General features: G+C 39.1%; 1 protein-coding gene across 3 annotated transcripts in view; it reads left to right on the top strand.

The window, feature by feature from the left end:
- Nucleotides 1-16,082, top strand: part of LOC124291837 (C2 calcium-dependent domain-containing protein 4C-like) — a 45,969-nt gene extending 29,887 nt beyond the window's left edge. Inside the window, exons 1-4 of one of the 3 annotated variants that reach the window (XM_046728910.1) lie at nucleotides 4-226; nucleotides 7,730-9,190; nucleotides 9,585-9,699; nucleotides 15,190-16,082. In XM_046728910.1, coding sequence (XP_046584866.1) covers nucleotides 7,754-9,190; nucleotides 9,585-9,699; nucleotides 15,190-15,524 — 1,887 coding nt within the window. In that variant the 5' untranslated portion in view covers nucleotides 4-226; nucleotides 7,730-7,753 and the 3' untranslated portion in view covers nucleotides 15,525-16,082. Of the gene's footprint in view, nucleotides 1-3; nucleotides 227-7,729; nucleotides 9,191-9,584; nucleotides 9,700-15,189 lie in introns of those variants that run through there. The other 2 variants (XM_046728909.1, XM_046728908.1) reach the window with 2 other exon arrangements.
- The last annotated feature ends 250 nt before the right edge of the window (nucleotides 16,083-16,332 follow it).

Genomic DNA, 16,332 nt, shown 5'->3' with positions numbered 1-16,332 from the left:
GCAGTGTGTCAGACGCTTTGCGTGTCCTGCATCAGTAGAAGTCCGTGCTTGTAGTTATGTTTCCCTGTTCAAACATGTCTTGTAACCGGATTCCGGTGTCCGGTGTCCGGGATGACAGTTGTCCAATTTCAGGCTAAATGCCAGACAAGTCAAGGACTATCACGACAGTAATAGCTTTATCTGGCCTGAGATTGCAGATTTGATAGATCTCGACGCTTAACGAGAGGTTAGTTGTTGCTACGAGTTTAAGCATCTTTACGAAGTATGTCATTTCCTTTGTGTTTCTTGCGATTTACTTCACAAGACTTAGTTGTGTGTGGGAACAGTGTGAAGAACGGCTTGGTGTTCACGAAACTCATATTCATATATACTCATGATATCCTCACAGTTGTACAATCGACTCTGCTGTCGACAGAGATTTCTTCTGGATGTGGAAAGGGTTTTGTCGCTTCTATTTACAAAAAGGAAATAACAGGGTATCTAACCCTATTTTGAATTTGTAACAGATATCAAAATCACTTTTCAAGGTCAAGACTGATTATCCTGTGTTGTATATGCAAACTATGCTTGATAACTAGCTCTGGTAACATGTAGATTCTTTGAATATGTAGAAGACAGACAGTATTCATTACATTCTAAAATGTCTTATTTATTTATTGTATCTTCATTGCAAACTTCATTTCTTTATTACCATGGATGTGTCTGTTCAGTATGAATATTAAATTTTAATATCTATAAACGTATGTCATAAATACATTATGTACGGAATGTGGTTATAACATAAAAGCAGCACCTGATAGATAAGTTATATTCGTGTCAAGATTTCAACATATTCTTATTGAGCTGCTGCTGCTGCTGCTGCTGCTGCTGATGATGATGATGTAATTATGATTATGAAAGTGTGATATTGGGCCGGTATCCAAACGAACCAGTACTTACCTAAAGTAACTCTTTTGTAACATTTTGTGAACCTGTTGTACACAATTTCCTTAAATATCATTGATCATGACTGTCGTTGTCGGCCAAACCTTTGAGCACGGGTATCGTGACGATAGACCAAGGATCATACCATGGCAGATCGAGAAGTTGAACATTTATTCAGTACATCCTCCCAAAGCTGTTTGGCTCCACTCCACTGTGCCATCGGTAGCGCAACATTTGTGTTTCATGTGTTTGTGGTATAAATGTGGCTCTTGGTACATGACAAAACAATGATAATGACAGTGTTGTAAACGAATGCTATTTAAGTTACATAATCAAGCTTCAATGTACACATGATGGTGATGATGATGATGATGGTAATTATGATGATGATTTGGAGATTTAACGTGCGCTTTTCGACATGATATTGTTACGTATCTCCCACATGGATACACATGTTTGTAGGAAAAGGTAAGAGATATAACACACTTCTTTTCGCACAGACATCGAAGGTGATTTGTTTATTCTATCTTTGCAACATACAAGTATTGCTGTAAGCAGCTCGTTACCGTCCAACTTTCCGATTGATATCTTGTACATAATACAAGACGGCTTCCCGTTTTGTGACAAATCACCTGACCTTGTGTACCTTGCGATAGAAGGACAGGGCCCCGTTCCTCAAAGCGATCGTAGCGCTACGACAGTCGTAAGTCTATGTTAAAGTATGGGAGTTACGATCACCTTAGCGCTACGATCGCTTTGAGGAACGGGGCCCAGGTCAGTTGCACCACGTTGACCCTAATCGACCGAGTTATCCAGGTTGATAAAGACACCGGACACTCACTGTAGATATGGCTTTATATTCCATTCCTCTTCTCCGTGGTGATTAAGAAAATATTGATTTCATTTCAATCTATCTCTCATCCGGCAAAAGATCATGTGTTTAATGACAATGCACTTGTATTAAACAGTTTTGAATAACACTGTATCCTGCAGTATCTGCAAAGAGTTATCCAATCCCGATAGACATTACTCATTTATTTGACATAATACCAGAGATCCAGATAATTGTTGTGCATGCATCTCAAAACCACAGGGGCATGTAAAAAAAAATGTTCCTGCCCGTCCATGTAATACTAACACTGGTTGTGACAGTATTTCGTGGACATGCCTATTTTGCGATCCCAGCCTCTGTTGTCAAAGATCGTATATTATTGACATATTTTACAATAACTTGAGTTTGTCAAAGCTGTGATTTTGGGAGTTGATCTGTTCTGGCGCAAGACCCTAGAACAAATTTGTTTGAAATAGAGTACAACTGATTCGTCCTTTTCAGAGTAGCGGAAGCACAGTGATATAATAACGACGCAGCTCATGACTAGTACAGAAACCATTACGTTGAAGCATCATGACTAGTACAGAAACCATTACGTTGAAGCATCATGACTAGTACAGAAACCATTACGTTGAAGCATCATGACTAGTACAGAAACCATTACGTTGAAGCATCATGACTAGTACAGAAATCATAACGTTGAAGCATCATGACTAGTACAGAAACCATTACGTTGAAGCATCATGACTAGTCCAGAAACCATTACGTTGAAGCATCATGACTAGTCCAGAAATCATTACGTTGAAGCATCATGACTAGTACAGAAACCATTACGTTGAAGCATCATGACTAGTACAAAAACCATTACGTTGAAGCATCATGACTAGTACAGAAACCATTACGTTGAAGCATCATGACTAGTACACCCAGTACACCTCTTCTTCTTGTGAACTGATGTAACACCGTGTCGCGAATCTTTGAGACTCAGCACTTGTTGTTCCATATTGTTAATAACAATTAATGTAATAAAATATAAACTGCTGAGTGGTAAAAACGTGTTTCAAGAACCTGATTCCTATCCTTGAGTTCTTTGAATCGATGGCGGAGAAAGCTAGTGCTTTATTGCCAGGTTGCTACAGATAAAACAGTTTATGAAACCTAGGGTATATTTAGTGAGTGTTAAAAAAAGTTGAATTTGCATTTTTGAATTATTGGCAAACCTAAAGTGAGTATTCAATTATATTACCACACTTGTCCCTGTTAGATACCATGACATTATATATAATATTATAACTGCTTTTCAAAACGAACATAAGTTGCTTTTGCTCGTTATACACTTTGAAATACAATCGTTGTAATACAAACATGTCCACCTGTGACTCGTTGAATAGTTTACATGGGCCGTGACGATGTACTGCACGTAAATGCATTGAGAATATAATAGAAATATGCTTTTATCTCAAACGTGTATCCATATGTTTTATGCTTGTTTGTTTGATTAATAGGTGTGTTCTTTAGTTTCCTATGCATCTAATTTCATTATTTTCTGATTTTATTGTAATGGCTAAAATATGTACTGAATGCCTTTCATACCATGTACGTGTAGGCTACTTTACACACGACTAATATCTAGGTATACAATTTTGTTTTATAGTCACTGATATCAGAACACACATCTACTGACTTTATGCAGCTGTTGCCAGTAGTCAGAGAATACTCTTCTCTCAGGTTTTATAATCCCAGCTGTTACACAGACCACACGTATAACAATATGCTAATCACCTAAAAGGGTTTCGATTGACACACAACTGAATGATCAGTGTTAAGTAACATTGCTTGTCGCGTCGTGATTTCCGCTATTGAAAATGACATCCACTTTGTAGATTACGTTACCGTCATGCTCACTGGAAATAATGCGTAATCAGTCGGGGTAACCGGTGGTAGAAAGGTCCCCCGTGGGCTCAGTTCCCACCCAGCTTCGGCCAGAATGTTAGTGGCATCCCTGCTATTAGCCTCCTTCATCTTCAAATGTCTGGGCCAATTATCTCTTTGCACTGTACCAGTCTCACACAGACATGATATTATATTCTTGGGCCTCATGCTAAGTTTAGCCACTTCTCCCCCGGGACAATGCCCACGTCACTGATAAGGCAATCAGACTATATCTATAGACACTACTTCACAGAGACTTTCATTATAACATTGTGGAGAGCGTCAAATATATAGGAGGTTGTTAGGTCCAGTTGTCATTACGTAAAACTGTGGGTTTGCTCTACTCCCTGAAGCCCAAATTAACGTGTAAAAAGATGTTAGGTTATTAATGAAATATCACTATTTGTGCCGTGTTGACAGCTGGTGTTACACATTTGGGGTAATCTGCGTGGGTTATAGATAAAGCTCAAGGTAAAACAGGAAGATGGTTGCGAGAACTTAATCACATGAAAGACATCATGGATTATGCCTTTCAAGAATGGCTTAGTATGGCGCGACTAGATATGAGTTTTTTGTGATGAAGATAGAGCTTGGCATTTCAGTTGTCGGAAGATGCAGATTCTATTTAATACCTTTGGAAATATATATTTAGTCTGAAGGACGAATGATTGATGTGGAGATGATATGAAGAGTTTAGCAAGAAGAATTATAATCGATATTGTCATTGATGATTCCCAGGGAACATTAAGGAGGGGGTTGAGGAAATATACATGGAATACTATAACGTTATGTTTGGACATAATGCAAAAGAATAGTAACATCATATACTATTAAGAAGAGCCATTGTTCGATACTGAATTTTGTTAAAAAAGAAATATTGTGAACTCACTATGGGGCACCTTGATTAACTTAATTCACATTACATATCATTACCCACGAATACAGCAAACATGTACCTCGTCGCCGTACCTGAGCTGCACTTCGTCATCGAATTAAGAATCAATAACAAACACAGTCATATATGTTTTTATACATACATCCACAAAGACATTTGTAAATTTCGCAGGTCTATATATGCAGAAGAATGGAGCGTTTTACACAGAGGAAAAATTATTATAGACGGGCCTGTGACACGAGTTTAACTGGTTATGACTTCATCAAAGAGTCTTTTTCAGCGTCCTCTCTACATGAGCATGTCATGGGTAGGTAAACTATTCCGGGTAGTGTAATAAAGCTATCGTAACGCTGACTGTGTTTTTCGTTACTTGGTAATGCGAGAACTTACATCATTGACTATTATTGTCAATACAAGTTTGCGAAAGGTATTCAAATCTGCATCAGCCAGTGCAACTTGATTTCGCCAATGGGTGAGGTGAGGTGAGGTGAAATTGGGTTTAACGTCGTGCTTGAGAATATTTCGCTCATATGACGACGTGCATGCGTGTGTATGTGTATGTGCGGCTGCTTGCACTAGCCCAGACTGAAGCTGGTTTTATAGTGTTAGCCCACTCAGATACCACTCCGCAGTGAAGCATGAATACCCACTCAGACACATTATACTGACTCCGAGCCGACCAGTCCTTGTTGTACCCATTAATGCCGAGCGCCAGGCAGGGACCAACAAGTACCATATTTTAACGTCTTTTGGTATGACGTTGTCGGGGATTGAACCCGCGACCTTCCGCTCTCCGGGCGGAAGCTCGAACCATTACACCACGGAGGCGGCCATTTCGCCAATGGGAGTGAGTGAGTATGGTTTAGTGCCGTTTTTAGCAATATTCCAGCAATATCACTGCGGGGGACACCAGTAATCGAACCCGGGTCTTTGGCGTGACGCGCGAAAGCTTTAATCACTAGGCTACCGCACCGCCTCGCCAATGGGAATGTCATTTAAATATAATATAGTTTCTTTCAGGTATATTACATCCATCTCCTCGAAAACGTACACTACGTGAGATTGCAGTAGAAAGTGGTGAACCTGACGTTTCAAATTCGATGCAGTTTTGTTTTCATTTTCTGTTGAGTGATATTAAGTTTACTTTTTTCGGACTTCATGTCGTTCAAACGAAGAAATCAATTATGCAAGTCTGCGAAAACAGAGGTTGCTCCTAGATTGTGTTCAGTAAACCCAGACGAAAAGAGTGAACTGTGCAATATGCAAACAGATAAAGTAACAGACAGTTAAGATTGTTAAATATCAGATTGCAGATTCACACTGACAAATGAATACACGTTGGGTCCTTTTGTGCCAATGGCTAAATTCTTGTTCGTGAATTCATTTCACAATGGAAAAAGTGTAACAAAAACAGTTTGATTCAGCGTCTAATGCTTAAGCTCTAGTTTTCTTGTCATTTGTCAAATAGCTAAAAGCGTATGTTGGCTATTTTAACTATGACGTGTTCTATCCCTTGACATTCCTTTTATCAATTGTAAAATATTAGGGCATTAGGGAGATACTCGTCTCGGTGTGAGAACATGAAAGTGGTTAATAACGTGGATAAAGATTCATGTAGTAGAGGTACAATGAGACACAATCAGCCAGACTAAACCCTCTAACCATCCGATCTACACTATTTCGGTTTCTTAAAACGAAACTAATGATAACAGCTCTATGGGGAACCTTACCGAGCTCCTAAGAGGGGAGATATCATCAGTTACAGGGTACTTAGTCTGTTCCTGATTTGTATCATTTGTCTAGTTGTAGTGGTTCACCGCACTCAGCCATACGGCTGTGGCCCTGTGAACAATCGTGACTCTGCCAAATAAACCGGTGGTAACAATGTGGAATGTTAAACGCGGACAGATTACAATGACATGCAATCAATCACTCCATAATGACCATCTGATCCATTGTGTCACCTCTAATGATCACAATAGGTCTGTGGGGACCCATTCCAACGTGTAATTACCACATAGGTTTGTGCCTGAACGCCCCATGTATAACACATCAAAGACACTTACTGAATGACTCATAAAGTATACATTACACAACTTAAAATACATTCAAGGGCATTGTGTGGAGACATGCAGATGTTTTGAATGATTTTCATTATGCTCCAGACAAACTTCTATTCCTATCGGATCTCGATATTTCTTATGCAAACACACAATTACATAACAAATCCCCCATAGTCTTCACAATACCTTCTTTATTTAGCATATAGGAACAGCCAAATGGTCATATTTGAAATTGTTAAAACTGTTGCAGTCGAAGGCACCTGTCACCATTTATCTACAAATTTCATCATTCGTCTTCATTCTACACAGAATACACAGATGGAGTTGACAGAATGAACGAAGTTAGCACATTGCGTTCGCTGTGGATATACAGTATGAAATTCTTACTTAACTTTTCACTTTCTGTATCCCCTTTGTTGTCTGTGAATGAAAAGATTGTTCAGGCAATGACACACGTTGCCAAAGGCGTCTGCTCCTCCTTTGATTCTGTTGAAGGACATATACTTTTCGGTGACAACATTGTAGCCATTACATGTTTTACTTGATTTCTGTGTTACATATATTTGTCTTTGTATCATTACTTTCACGAGTATGCATTAAGGTCCAATCCACTTGATGGACGTGAAAAGAAAAGCTGTTATCCTCGTACATAACGATACTGTTTCATATGGGTCTCATGGTCCCTAGTATGGTGATCTCCCTTCAGTTGTTGGCGATCTCTAGCCACTTTTTTATATTGTATTGTCCAAATAGTGCTATTTGTTTTAACTTTCTACGCTAGTTTTACTTCAAATTGTGATATTCTAGTAGTTTTACTGTCCTTCGTCGGCAGGTTTTTATAATATCTATATATATTCTATTTCCATGTCAAATGTTCTCGTCACGATATGGCTGCAATATTGCCGATGTGACGTTAAATAATAACTCACTCACTCACTCATATGGGTCTCGAAATACATGTTTACACCCTAAAGAATTCGATGACTACATCTTTAACAATGTCATATAATCAGAATTTAAGGTGATATTTTAACTTTTTAAATTCATTCCTTTCCGTTTGGTTATTGTTTTATTTAATTTCAGATGTTATCCACGAATGAATAAACCATGACGTCAATTAAAGACATAAAGGACTGGTTGATCAACAAATGCCGAATACCGAATATCCATGTACAAGTGCCTCTTTCACCACCGGGTAAAGAAAGTTTGGGATCATTTGGATCAATAGTTACTCCTCAAACAATACCAGAGTTTGTGATTCCTGGATCCAATGACTCTTCGCGTCATCCCAGTATAGGCACTATATCCAATGATGACGAGCTGTTCAGTCACTCAAGCGAGAACAGCCTTCCCTGTTCGGCTCAAACAAGTCCAGGGGTATCCCCGAGAGGTTCATTTTCTGGTCTTGGTGTACCAACAAGCAAGAGTCCAGTTCATATTCGGTCTGCCCCTGTCTCTCCTAGACATGAGAGCAAACGTATAGCTGAAGCTTTTGGGGCAAGGTCTCTGTCAAATATTGTGTATGTGGATGTTAATACTAATGCAGATCCTCAGTCGAAAGCAGCTATGAGTCTGTCCCATTTCAAGACCAACACATCCTATGGTTTCACGACTTTGAAAGAAGTTCCCCACACTAGGCGTAAGGAATCTTTATTTCACACAGGTGATTTATCGTCTTTACATTTCATGCCAGTAATTGGATTCCGAAAGGCAGCTTCTTTAGACCACACAACTGGCCCCACATTCCAGGACTTAAAGCGGAACTCAGTGGATCATAGCATTCGGCCTACTGTTGTGAATTTTGCTTGTGTGGATGAGGATAATCTACCGAGGAGGGAAAGTAGCAGACGCTCTCTGAAGTACTATAGGCGAAGGTCTTCTTTACCTGGATTGGCTGAACAGTCCAAATCTAGTGATGGAATGGATGACTCAAATGAGGATAGTAGCTCAAACGAAAATATTCCAACATGTCAAAGCAAAGGAACGACATACCTGTCACCGAAAGATCGCTCTACAGCCAAACGCCATTCCTCGCCTGACTTTTCACCCACTACCACTCACCACCCTTTCTTCAATGACGGTCAAGCTAGATCGTCCTCGGTAAACAGTCTCATTGTGCCTGGGAGCTCATTCCCCTTGAAACAGAAACCTGTATTTGGAGAGCTTAAATTTGCGTTCCATTATTTGCCAGATACGAGGCAACTGAAAGTTTTATTGATAAGAGGCGAGAACCTCGGAGGACATCATCGACTTGACTGTCATCTGAATGTGTTTGCTAAGCTATATCTTATGCCCGGCAAAGTTCAGAAACAAACATCGGAAATAACTAAACATTCCAAAGACCCTGTTTTCAACGAAGAGATCTTCTTTAATGATCAGTCGTTTGAAGTGTTGCAGAAGATGACACTAAGAATTAAACTCTACAACAAAGGACATCTCAAGCCCAATGAGTATCTGGGGGAACTTAACATGGCTCTTGGGAAATTCGATCTGTTTCAAGAAAATCGGATGTGGCGGGACATCGAGCCGAAACGGGAAGGCGAGGTAATTCACTGTTATTTGTTATTTATAAGAATAACCCGATTTGATCAAACTCTCATTTAATAAATAATACAAGTCATCATTACATTCAAAATATAGAAAATGCAGATGGCTTAAGAAGAACAAGGGGATGATCTTAGTGACGATTGACAAAACAGTTAATCATTAAAATAATATTTTAAATCAAATTATTGTTTGAAAAGACAGAGTTTAGCTATACATCACGAGTATAAGCCTTTCTACGTACTTGACACTCGTTTGTGAATATCATTTCTAAGTTGTATAAAGAACACATCGATAAGGCTGGTCTGTGAAATGATATTTATTTTCGATGACAATGATGGGGTTTTATACATTTGTATATGCGAATTCATTGATTTCTCGTCTCAATTCCAAGGAGGATCTAGGGCATCTTCAAGTGACTTTGCAAATCGATGCCCAGCAAAAACAGCTAAAGGTGACAATTGGTCAAGCAACACGTCTGCCACATCATCAGATCACAGGACCTCCAGGTAACAAATGCCCTATGGTTGACATAAATGTGTTGTGGAACCATCGTGTGACCTTAGTCACCTTTACACTTTGATATCAAGTTGGATTTCGAAATTGACCCGCATTCATACGCAGCCACATCTCATGTCTAATTTAGGTATGGTAGCAATGACTCCCTAAATCTGATTAGAGTGACCTTTAAAGTGGTAGTTGTGTATCTGTAAACGTTGGTGCATGATGAAGTATAGCTTCAGGGTAACTACAAATTGCATTTGTTTCACAGCCGTTCCACGTCGTTATGGACAATCATATTTGATCTACATGTATACAGTTAATCGGGGTACTGCGTACGCAGCCAATGTGTATTTTTGTATAAATCTACCGTTGAAGGTCAACGCCAAAGAACAACCAGTCTTGGTAATCTAACCAAAAGGCCAGAATTGCATTGACAAACTGAAATATGGGATCCAATACCTGACTCTACTGTCAAAGAGGAAGAGAATTTAAGGGTTTTGCCGTGTGCAAAACTAAAGCATTTTCGCTGTACGTAACACATGTTTGCCAACTTGGCTATCGAACCCGTGTTAAATGACGTTTCATTTAATCGTTTTCCCCTCAAGGCTATATGTTGTCAACGTTCAAACCGGACTTTTCGTGCGGGTGTTTGGTATGTCCCTCGTACATAGATGGTCAAAACATAAATGTTATCCTCCGAAAGGACGAGCCGTTTTGGAACAGCTCATGTTTGTTTCACCTCCATCATATCCAGCCAGCACATTACTTTGGGGATAAAACCTGAGACCATTTATCAGCATTTTCTTCAAGATTTTCTGTCAAACATTAAACGTCAACGCAAGAGAATAACCAGGCCCATTTAGCAAGTACCTTGATATCCATGGATCTTGAGGGTCGGTACATCATTCCTAATAAGGTTTGATAGATTAATCTACAACGAAAATAACGTATGCCAGACATTGCAGTTATTTGTCCCAATTATTTGTTGTCTGAAATATTTTAGGTAGCTGCATAATTAACATTACTGGCGACATCATATTTTGGCAACAAAAACAATTAATTTCATCTTGTGGTGATTTCCTGACAATTGATCAGTGTCGGCTTGTCTGATATACTGGCTTCATACACCATCCATGTATTGACCCTTAAGCCAGGCAAGTGCAAGCGCAGCGTGATGCCCAGAGACATTATTATTTGCGATATCGTTTTCGAATTGCAATCTCGTTACTGAAAACCAATTTCTGTAACACGTTAAGACAAACCAAGCGTAGTGAGCTAAAAGATACACCGTTATCATATTTGGCACATCAAGGTCATGATTGTTCGCATATTCATCTAAAGCAATGGAATCGTTTGAAGTTATGAGATAAAAACTGCTTGACCTTCTCAAATCATTTATTCATTTCGCATGACATCAAACCGTGAGTAGGGCTTCCATCAGCAGCTTACACATTTCGGAACTTCTATTGATATTTCTTGATATTCAGAGTAGATGTTTCATGAATTTGAATTATACAAAATATAAAGATGGAGTTCATGTTGATAGTTAGGCAGGTAAGTGTTGTCGTGAAATGGTTCCCCGTTTTCATAAGCCGACCTAGTCCCTGGACAGACATCTATGAGTTCAAGGGAATCTGAGCATGGCTTGCAAATCGTCGAGATCACTGACGGATCTAACATAGCCCCGGGGGACGGCTGAATTTGATGAATGCTGGCCACTTACAGCAAGGGGAAACTAAACCTCGAACAAGGTTTTGACATGAAGGAATCAGATTGAATGGCAATGGTTGATGCTGATGCTGAAGTATGTTTCCCAGACGAACACCTGCACATCCATGAACGTTACATATCATATTATAATATATTTGTTTGCCAGCTTTTGTTGTTTCACAAGCTAATATTCGATGAAAGCTCGACTGTACACCTTTGAATTAAGTTGTATTACTTTCCTCGTTGTGGATCCTAGAATGACCATCTACTGAGGGGATGTGCTGACAGGAACAGATGTTTATTGTGGCCGGAAGCAAAGGCTTAGTTTTCTCTTAGCACTTTGACAATGCATCTTTACAAACGCATTTATCAAGTTACGAATGCCTTATATAACTATGTTACACATACCGTATATGCCGGTGTCAGGTATGCCGTATATAATGATGTCATATGAGTCATTGCTGTGAATGCATATTCAACATTTTGGCATACTAACACTTTCATGGTTTGTGTAAATGGCAGGTTCACAAACATACATTTGCGAAACGAAGCATACCTCGTGTGTTAATCTGCACTCGCGGAAACACTGAGAGGATGACTGTAAAGTAATGGCGAAAGATCCGTTCCTGACTTGAATACACGGCCACCTTCCCCTCGATAAGATGACGGGGCAATTTTACAGTTCTCACACAAGCACGCAATCCGTAGTTGACAATTGACAAGCTGCAAATCTCCAGATTGCTATAAATTATTTGCCTTGAGGTAAACAGTTCGATATTCGTGGTAAAATACTTTCAAATATGCAACGTTCCAGTTTGGACAATACAGAGAAGTATCAATAATCATGATCTCATTTACTTCAAAACGAAATCGTGTGACAGAACATGATTGAATTCATATATGAGATTGTCCCAAGTCTAGAACCTAATGTCCATGCTGTGGTTGACCTACATGTGGAGAAGTGTCAAGGTGATTCTGGACAACAGAGCAATAAACAATATTAAACGATTTACACTGCCCAATACCCAACATCAACCCTGATGTGTCTATTCAAAAACCCATTTTGTGAATGGTCGCCATTAGTTAGCACAGAATATTGCTGATCTGTGGATGACAAAACAAACCACGGACAAATTACAAGCAAAATTGAGCCACGGAGACGATTTCAAATTAAGACGAAATATTATGACTTTCTTCAACAATGTCTTATCCAATCGTCATACTTTTCAGGCTTTGGGAATGCCATCTTGGGTTACCTTTGACAGATAGGTAGTTTTTCCATTAGTTTGCTGATATTAACACATCTATAAATCTGAAATACCGCCTGGATCGCTATCGTGCTCGCACCACATTTGTCCACTGTTGGATCTGTCCATTTGTCAGCATGGCGACTCAGACCATCAGCTAATAAAAATCGATTCCACGAAGTCCAGAAAACCTTCCCACGTTGTGTATATCTCGGTCAGGTTGGCTCGACGGTTTTCGTGTTCACATCCTATGGAAATGAGTCCTTCTCACCTTGTAGAGGCTGTATTCGTCCTTATGCTCACCGTAGGCACAATTATAGATAACACTGCCTCTAGTACTACCAAGCAATTATCCTTGACGAATTATTTGGTCTGTTTACAGCTGATACGACCTGAAACACGGTCTGCCTTGAGGCTACGATTTCATCCTACATTGCCGTAATTGTGAGATTTTACATTATTAACTGTCATATGTGAGTGTAGAGATTGGGAGTACCCCTCCGTGATCCTTTGAGCAAGGATAAACCGACTAAGATTCTGTGAAATTTGAAGGTTGATTATGTCTTTGGGCAGAACCCCTTAGTTATGCTAGGGAAGAATAGCGCAGTTATTGGCAGTGACGCTATCAATTTAAGTGAACTTGAAATGAAATCTTGTCAAGTTTAGTCACTCTAGCCCACAGAAATACGAACATTAGGTGCACGTTAACCAATTAAGGTGTAATAGAAGTCCAAAGTTGATTACAACGTAGAAGGCTTCAGCGGGTTCTGGCAACTAACCGGAATGGTTTTATCGAAACATTCCGTGATATATTACCACAACGAGCGTCTTTATTGTGCAATATCAGACAGGTTTGAAGTGGAATGAAGCATTACCACTGCAGTAATTTACAAGTTTAACTCAGTGTAAAGCTAAAGAATATAAGGATACGTATTCGATTGTTGTAGTTTGTCAATTATAAATAAAGATCAAGCTTCATGTTCTTGAGGCTGTGGACCTCAAATGTCAAAAGGTCATAACTTTCGAATATTTGTCTCATTGAGCATCTATTATCATTAACCGATAAATATCATAGGCTGAATGTAGGAAGGGATTTTTGTGTTGTTAGACATGAGATATCATTTGCGTCAAGATATGCAAAATTGTTCTCAAATTTTATCAGCCACATTACACTTTAGAATTATTAAAATTCTTCAGAATTATTTTTTTGTACTGGTATTGTCTGTGAATTATACATGATGATGCATCAAATATATATGCATTCCCATATTAAACTAATCAAAGAACGTCCTTGAAGCGTGTATAATTTAAACACTGTACGTATATGAGGTAATCGTGGGAAGATCCCGTAAATCATTTCAAGACTACCTCCCAACCATAATGGCCATGTGTGTTCAAATGGATGAAAGGCATGGGCAGAAGAAAGTACTTTGTACTTTCGTCCTCAGGATAATGATCCAGACAGTTGTGACGTTAACAGGGCATCTAACGAGGCAAATATCTCAAGGGACAGGTCACTGTGGCCACCTTACCTTTGACATTTGCAATTGCTCGCAATTCTGTAATATGGGGACTTCGCCTACGGGACAAATAAATTAGTGTTCCATGTATGAAAGGTCTTAATAAACATTCGATATAGTACTGAACCATTCCATTCAGACCTTGTAATTATCATGTCCTGACACAGGTGACCTAACCGTCTGAATTGCCGTGTTACATGGCATTGTACATTAGTTAGGCCTACCAATGCCTTTTGATAGAATAACAGATTCTTCATGATTATGACCCCTGGTATGTTGTAATATATTCGTGCTCCTGGGTTCCAAAATGATAAAGGTCTAAGTAAGGATTCACTTCGGTTTTACTTCCCATAAAAAACTGACACGATATATAATGATCAGAAAGCCTATTCAAAGCGGCGAGAAGTATGCTCACTCCAAATGTTGCTGTTCTCTGAAACATTTAGAATGGCGGGGTATTCCAGCATCTGGAAAAATGTGTAAACGAATTAATTTCATTTTAGATTTTTCAGGTGCCAAATTCTGTCATCCGTTTCTTTTATATTTCTGCCTAGGTATGGGGGGCACAACGTTTCGTCATAAGCTGTGACGCAAGTCGCAGACGAACATTATCGATCGATGTTAGAAGGGACATGAAAACTATATTTTAAGGAACTTGTTATTTCAAATAATACCACCGTTTAGGATACATCTTTAGGACCAATCTACGTCCACTTTATAGATAAAAAGTAACATATTTGAAAAAAAGGTGTGATAAAAAGGACTTTTAGGGATAATAATGTATTACTTCTCCAGGTGAGTTGGATTTCAATGCCAAAGGTCGCATTATGTCAAGATCGTCCATGCTACATTTTGTAACAGGACGATATTGATTGGTTTCATACTACCCGTGAAACTTTACAGTTTCATATGCATTGGCTATTAACCAATTAAATGTCTTAATATTTATCTAAAGGGTATAATGCCCAACAGCACTCTCTGAAACCATAAATTGCAAACGGTTTTTTTAATTTTCCAGATCCTTATGTTCGAGTGGAATTAAGCCAACCTGGTGAGGAACCAACACGTCTCCAAACCCGCGTTCGACGCAAGACGTCCCATCCGGTGTTTAAAGAAGCGTTGACGTTCGACATATGCAGCGTCAGACCCGATGTCCTACGTTGCATGTCAGTCTGTGTAACAGTCCTGGACCATGACCGTATTCGAAGTGACAGTGTCATTGGTCAAGTGCGATTTGGGTGTGATGCAACGGAAGACAGCGAAATTCTCCACTGGCGAGAAATTACACAGAACATGGGTTGTGGGGTGATTCGTTGGCATTACATTATGGAATCGGCGGAAGAATACTACTAAAGTATCCCGGCCTTTAGTTGAGTAAAAGCCGAACAATTGTATCAAAGGTTTATCATACCGCTTTCTCATATTTTTCTACATGAATATTGTGAACAGTAAACTAAGTTTTCTACCTTAAGGTAAGAACTGTTCTTACACTGCGATATTTTCCTATACCTCGTCTTCGTTTTAGAGGGACAGCTATCACTCAAATGCAAGATGATATACTCTTTTAGCTACTCACAATGCTTGCTTTGTCATACGATTGTCTCTTTGGGTTTTGTTACTGACAATGTTCACTGTTACAAATATTGGGTTCACAGTATAATTAGTATAATTACACGTGTACTTTAATAATACAAATGCGTTCTCCCGAAATATCATATGCTATATATTCGACAAATTCAGAAACAATGGATGAAACAATGAAATGTCAATGTTTGGACCGCGAAGGTCATTTGTATTATTGTTTAATTCACTTACGTAAAAGCCGAATTGCACGTCATGAGGCTTCAGGCAATGTTTCTTTATCTGTTCATTATATTCATAAAGTCATCCTCTGTTATAACTATTTTATTATTTATCATGTAGAGATGTTGTTGTTTTTGTTTGTCGTTTAACGCCGCATTCAGCAATATTCCAGCTCTCTGTAAATAATCGAATCTGGACCAGACAATCCAGTGATCAACACCCTGAATATTGATCTACGCAGTTGGAGTACGTTGACATGCGTCAACCATGTCAAACCGACCCCAGTGACCAACAGCATTAGCATCGATCTACGCAGTTCGAATACGTTGACATGTCAACCAAGTCAGCAAAACTGACC

Source organism: Haliotis rubra, unplaced genomic scaffold (genome assembly GCF_003918875.1).
Source record: "Haliotis rubra isolate DU_JTF1 unplaced genomic scaffold, ASM391887v1 Scf50, whole genome shotgun sequence".
Classification (NCBI taxonomy): domain Eukaryota; kingdom Metazoa; phylum Mollusca; class Gastropoda; order Lepetellida; family Haliotidae; genus Haliotis; species Haliotis rubra.
The sequence above is the reverse complement of the archived record's forward strand: the minus strand, read 5'-3'. Positions and strand labels throughout refer to the sequence as shown.